General features: G+C 28.0%; 1 protein-coding gene across 4 annotated transcripts in view; it reads left to right on the top strand.

Moving 5' to 3' along the window:
• The first annotated feature begins 1,338 nt into the window (after window positions 1–1,338).
• Window positions 1,339–7,278, top strand: part of LOC112463860 (ammonium transporter Rh type A) — a 14,322-nt gene continuing 8,382 nt past the window's right edge. Inside the window, exons 1-5 of one of the 4 annotated variants that reach the window (XM_025030506.1) lie at window positions 1,339–1,567; window positions 3,320–3,479; window positions 4,234–4,318; window positions 5,299–5,434; window positions 5,936–5,995. In XM_025030506.1, coding sequence (XP_024886274.1) covers window positions 4,310–4,318; window positions 5,299–5,434; window positions 5,936–5,995 — 205 coding nt within the window. In that variant the 5' untranslated portion in view covers window positions 1,339–1,567; window positions 3,320–3,479; window positions 4,234–4,309. Of the gene's footprint in view, window positions 1,568–3,319; window positions 3,480–4,233; window positions 4,319–5,298; window positions 5,435–5,935; window positions 5,996–7,181; window positions 7,256–7,278 lie in introns of those variants that run through there. The other 3 variants (XM_025030507.1, XM_025030508.1, XM_025030510.1) reach the window with 3 other exon arrangements.

Genomic DNA, 7,278 nt, shown 5'->3' on the forward strand with positions numbered 1-7,278 from the left:
GAGAACAATTTCTGTTGTAATATTTTAACATATACTTATAAATAATTAATTTAATAATATTGTTATGTGCCAAAAATTGAAAATATTTAACTTGAATGTGGAAAATGTGGAAAAATCGAGATTTTATTTATAGGCTTATTCGTAAACTTTCGTCGTTCAATTATTAATAATTTGCTCTGTTCTAATATACTTTACAATATATATATATATATATCTTTTTAAGATTTATTTAAATTGTATTATATCCATATACACGGTATTTCTGTAAACATCTCTTTGTCGGTGTACACACATACACATATTTCTTATATTTTATTATAAATGTTGCCGTCTAGCAAATCCCACTTTACATAAAATTAAATTGTGCGTAAAACAAACAGAGGAAAATTAAGTTTGATGAGATTAGATAATATCGCGTGTCATCTTGAGGTAAGCAATCTATTTGATAGCGAGTGGGAATGGTTTGCTTGGCGTATCGACAGAGACTGCAATTTCGTAGCTGCCGTAGCTGAGTTGTTTTACTGTCTAGGTATCTACGCGTGTGAGAGCGTGATCAACCGATCCGGAGGAGAATTTGATCCCCAGTTGATCAAAGGCGATGCATCCGGGACCGTGGAAGGGCGAAAGCACATTCAAACTCGCAGCACGTATTCAATTTTTCTCTTGGAAATATCGGTGACACGACGGCAGTACTGCGACTCGGGATATTGTCTCTCGAGTTAAATGCCGCCTCTCGCACTCTTGTGCAAACTCACATTCGGCGGATTTTCGCACGACAATCGCGACGTTCAAGTTACATGTCATCTGGATTTACGACGCTTGGCTGAAAGTGATAAAGAATAGGAGCAAGAAATTGAATTGTTTGCTTTCTAAAATTGTATTGTAAAATGATGCAGATCTTAACTACCTTATTTTAATATATTAAATATTAAATAATGTTTATTTTAGCTGACAGGGGTTGAAAATTTAATGATAAGTATAAACAGACTTAAAAAAATCGAATTAATCTTGTCTTTTTAAATATTGTACAAAACTTTGAAATGTTCTTTTCTTTTTTTAAAATGCGATCTTATAGGATTATAAGATCTTGTGAATTAAAATAGTCCCTACGTACTAATATTTACATATAACATATCAAAATTTCTATCCCATTGCACAGATTTTACACGATACATTATAGAATGTCAAGATTGCCGCTACCACTAGCGACTTGTTTGTCTCGCGTTCGACGTATAGTCTAATTATATCGGTACATGTTGACTGTCCATTTCCCTGAGCAGAACAAATCGATCGCGTGTCATCTGCCGACTGGCATTGAACTATTCGTTTTCTTCAGTCGAGTATCGTTTTGCTTGTCCTCGTGGTCAGACGTTTCGTGATTCCATTGGCGAAATCATATTATTTCTCGCCGATACCAGCTCGACCTCCAAAATTTTGTCTGATATTTGCGATGCAAAGACGATTTAAAAAGATAGACAGTTTAATATAAAATCTGTGAATATAAAGAAAATTTTATCCATCCAACATTCTCATCATTTCTGTTTCAAAGAAGTTACACAAAATAAAGGTAAGTATAAGAATTAACAGTGTAAGAATAAAATCTTATTATGCTTTTTAAGATGATATCTGTTTCTAAAAATAATATATAAATACTGAAAAAAAGAATATAGATTTTCAAATACATTTAGCTTTTAATATTAATAATAATTTTTAGATTTTATGTCAAAAATTTGTTATTTTTAATGTTTGAACAATATAGAATGATGATTTATATTATCGTACTTTTTAAAAAATTTGATTACATTTACCTACAATATAAATACAGAAATAATCGTTAAATTAATACAAATTTTTTAATTAGTGCTACAAAATCTTATTGCTTTAATTTTTTGGGGATTTTTTGTAAAATGTAAATTATATTGTTCGCATAAGTATACATATTAATATATTATGCAATAATAATATGTGAAAATAACAAAGAAAAACGACAAAGCAATCTTTTATTATCTCAATTTTATTAAAAAACAGAAATAATTTTTAAAAAATTTAACCTTGTGAGTATTTTTATAGATATGTAAATCTGTGTCACAATATAGAATTTATTTTTTAAGATATTCGAAGATGTATAGTTTTAACCGCGTTTGAGTGGTTGCGTAAGCAATTGTTTGTTATAAGAGACAGTCTCACATTCTTGCATGTGCAGTTGATGTATAGGATGTCATCGTTAATAGATAATATGTTTGTAACGTCAGTTTTACTCTTGAAAAACAGTTTCACTAATCTATTGCACGTTGTTATAATCCCTGCTTTTTTTTTAGAAATAATTTTGCAACAGTCTTGAAGAATCGGAACATACTTTTTATTTTGTTCAATTTTATAAATATTTTGTACTTTACGCTTACAATCTTGTTTATTTTGTTAACTATTCATATATATCTATGAATTCATAATTGATGATATTTTCGTGTGAGCAATCTCTTTGACATATATTTTCGTAAAACAACCAATAAATTAAACCAATTTCTATATTCATATAGAGAATACAAAATAAAAAAATGTCAAATAATACACTATGCATAATAAATTTTCTAATTTTATTATAAAAAATTATAAACAAATTATAAACAAATAGATATAAAAATAACTCTTAAAGTGTGAAGTGTAGATGTAAAATGTACAAAAGTGAGATTAAAGAAAAAGGAAATTAAATTCTTCTAACTAAACAAAATAAGATAAAAAATGATAAATAAAATAAAATAATAATAAAATAAAATTACTGAACTAGGATAAGGTTTTCTAAAAATTATTAAACAGATTACTACAATAAAATAAATTATAGCAGTGTAATAAAATATCAACTATTTATATTGAACTGATCAAACTTTCTTGCAAACTTTAATTGGTAAGCAATTTTTAAATAATTTTGTTACTATCGTTAAATTGCAATTAACAACAATATATTAATAGCAAGTTTTATAATAGTATTTTCTCATTTATTACAATATACTTATTGTTAGATACATTATTAAAAAGACATATACTTAATTACATGATAAATAAAGAAGCTGGTATTTTAAAATATGTTAATAATTATGAAAAAAATTTAGTTGGACAAACATCAACTGGTTAAGTTCTTCTTTCTTAAATGGATTATTACAAATGCCAGTTTTAACTTCATGCTCGTGATAATCTTGTCTCGAGACTTAAATACGTGGATTAAATCGCGGATTCTTCTATTTCTGGAAATCAAGTATCTCGATGAGATGACAAGGACGCATGAAATTAGATAAAGATGACAATTGTTACTAATTCCCTACAGCTTAGGGTTCATATAAACAGCCGTGATGATCACAGAGCGACCCTCAGTATGGGTATTTAAACGAGGCTTAAACGAGACAGAACGTTTTGCGACATCGTGCGACGAGCGACGTTTCCCACGTCGACGATCCACTAAGAGTGAAAACGTGATCTGAAATTGGGTATTAAACTTTGCAGTTATTCTTATACTTGTAATTTTATATTATGATTAATGTTATGTAAAACGCTCAGTGTAATAGTGACTCAATTCCACGAAAAAGTGATATTTCTTGTATTGAAATGTATGAGTGTAATGGTCTAGTAGAAATAACGTAGGATGGTCAATGTTGCGCAACTACAGTGTAATTGGATCATGTCCACTATAGATAAACAATAGCGTATAGAAACGCACTTCATTCATACCAGCTGAACCATTACAGATTATATTCGTCATATACAAAACCATTTCCACCGTAGCTCTTGTCTCGTCTTGTCTTGATGACCATTTGAATTTGCTATTTGCATTTAATGAATTTAACAAAATAGCAGTTTGTATTTACTGGTGCACGGGAGAAACGCAATGTACAGGACAAAATTCCAATCTATATAAAGCATATATGAAACATAATATTTAAGAAATATATATGCGAATATGTGGAACATCAAAAAATACAAGAACTAAATTGTATTTTTTATTTCAAAATTGATATATAAAATATTTTATATAACTAGTCAATAATAAAGTAAATTAATGTAACAGCGAATGAATATTGTACATTTACTCTCCACTTTTTACTTATATTCTCAGTTAAATATTTATTACTTTGCTGAATAGAAATAAATTTAGATTCAGATCATTTTTCGCGTTTCTCATAAAATTCGACGAGCGTATAAGTCAGTTTGCAAAAGTGAACGAGAAAATATGTATTCTTTCAGTGAATCTGTGAGGCAGAAAATCTTCAGTGTGAGAGGCGTAACTGACAATTTGATTAAACTGAATTATTGAAACACAATGGGAAAGGTATAGTACTGATTGATATGCAAATTATTACTTATAGATATTTGCTTATTTGAAGTTTACGACTTTGTATATTTATAAATACGTGTATACATACATGTATGCGTGTATGTGTTCTAAGGAATATTATTTTAGACTTTTAAAATGAATTATTTTAGATATATTTATATATTAATTATTTTTCAACTATCTAGATTATCATCTGTTTTAAAAATATAAGTAGGTAAACTCTTATAAGCTATCGTATATTTTTGTATTCTTTATAACATTCAAACATTATATCAATAAAAAATTTGATTATCTATATATTTTTTTATACAGATATTAAATAAAGATTTGATTAATTTAATTTGATAACACGCGCCAGACTTGTGATCTGAGGAACCAGGTTCCTCCACTAGAGCCACGTAAACATGGAATTTTAATATTGCGTAAGCTGCGCCCCTGCGCACTCTCATGCGGAGCAAACTGGGCTCCGTCTTTTGGAAGAGACTTTAAACTGTTAGTCTAAAAAAGGTTTAGTGTAGAGAGGATAGTGGAGATTGAAAATTGTAATCCCAAGGAAATCGATTAGGGACTTCTATTCTATTCTAAATACTTAAAATATTATTATACATAATCAAATAATATCTAATAATTAAATAATTTTTATTTCTTTAATTTAAAGAAAAACTTTTTAACCTCATAAAAAAAATAATAAAACAGCAACAACGATAACTAAATATATCTTAAATATATCAATAAAATAATAATAATAATAATGATAATAATAATAATACAATAATATGGAAAATATAGAAAAAAGATATTTATTCTTTTCATATTTTCCTTTCTTAAAAACTAGCTATAAATAAAAACAACTTGTGTCATTCATATCCCAAAATACAATTCAACAGTAAAAAGCATTTGGCAGTAAACTGATAATTTAATTGTACTAAAAATAACTGTTTTAACGATTTAAATAGATCTTTCCTATTTTGCAGATAATGTTTTCATCGGTCACTGGAAAGCAGCAAGTACTGATGCTGTTTCTACTCGAAATTATCCTAATCGCGATAATAGGGACAACGATGACGTACGGTCCAGAGGCGAATGCTAATTTGCTAAAAAATCACACTGGTCAGTGTCCAAAACACACACATACATATAAATGTATACATGTACGTGGATCTCAGTTACATAATAATACGACTTGTATAGTTATACAAGAATTATTGAGTGTAATATAATTTTCATCAAATTCATGTTTTTATTCATAAATACATGTAAAATATTATTAAATAAAAGAATGTAAATTTATAATTAAATAACAAAATTTTAATTCTTTTCTACAAAAATTTTATAAAATCATATACAATATTAATTTATTACAAACAATTTTTTTCCGATAACTTTCAAGAAGTATACATATATAATTAAAAAAGAATTTATAAATATATTCTTTTTAGATATTTTTTGAACTATTTTAGAAATTTCTAGGAATTTTAAAAATTAATTGTAAAAATTTTAAGAGTTTTAACTTTATTGTTAATGATCAACTTATTTAAATTTTTTATATAATTTATGTACTATACAATTTCCACTATTGTGCTTAACATTAAATTCTAATTATATTTGTAGGCACCAACAAATCCGGACAAACCAAGAAACCGGATGACGATCCATTACGAATTTATCCAAGTAAGTAAATCAAATTTCTTCATTTAAATTATTTGTTATATTTTTCGTAAAAGAAGAGAAAAAATGAAGAAAAACAAAGAGTGAAAAAGAGCCAAAAGATATATTTGACAATTTTTGTTCAATATCAACAAGAATTTATAAAATATTCGTAAAACGATGTCTAAAAAATAGATTGTTTAATCTCTATCATGCAGAAAACGCAAGAAAAAAGTCAAATTTTTTTGTCATTCCACATATAAAAATATTAAGATAAAATCATTAAGAAGATGCTTTGCAAATCTTTCACATTATTTATATAAAAATGTATTAAGATAAACAAGCTATTTTGCAAATTGCCTATTTTTCAATGATCTTGGGTTAACGTCTACAAGTAAAATAAGATAAAAATTTATTTATGTAAAAAAATATAAGGTTCTATATTTAAAAAAATAGAAATAGCTTTTAGATCTCTTAAAAAGCACCTGAAATAAAATTATACTCATTATATCATTAAGTTCGACGACAGGTTGGTCGCGTATCTCCATATTTTCCTGTCTTGAGGTAACCTACGAATTTCCTTGAAAGTAAAGCATCCTACGTCTTTGACTAATTGTGAACAATAATCTAATCTACGTCTACCTCTACGTTTCTTTATTCCTATCTCCGCCTCCAATATGTCGCGTACTAATCCTTCATGTCTCAGCACAGGTGTCCTATACCATCCTATCTCTTCTACTCTGTATTGTTGTCTACATATTTCTCTTTTCCTTAATTTTTTCTAATACTTTTCTATTGCTAATCCTATTGCTACCTCTGTCCATGGTATTGTCATCATGCGTCTGTAGCATCACATTTCGAACTTATATTTTTTTCTTATCCGCTTCCGTCATCGTCCACGTTTCGCAACCGTACAATGCCGTGCTCCATACGTACGTATGTACTAACCACAGATAATATCTTATTCAAAACAGAATAAGTTTATTCTGAATCATTTTTTTGAACTAATATTTTTACACACATCACAAAGATCGCTTAAGAAGAAAAATTAAAATAAATCATTTTAATATATTTGCACGTGTTCAGCGTTGCACAAAGGAAAGAATATACAGGTTAGCATGTGAATAAGAGAGGTACGGTTTCCGACTTAACCTTTCTTATTTTAAACATCGACCCGCATGTGTTTAAAAGGTTGGTTGGAGAGACATTGTTTGCGCTAGTCGTCGGAAACAGTCCATCTTCAGCATTTGTCAGTGAATTGCATGTCTACGTTTCCGATTAATGGTCTACTTGAAATGATAATTTTA

This window comes from Temnothorax curvispinosus, unplaced genomic scaffold (assembly GCF_003070985.1).
Source record: "Temnothorax curvispinosus isolate PA1 unplaced genomic scaffold, ASM307098v1 QBEX01013717.1, whole genome shotgun sequence".
Lineage (NCBI taxonomy): Eukaryota > Metazoa > Arthropoda > Insecta > Hymenoptera > Formicidae > Temnothorax > Temnothorax curvispinosus.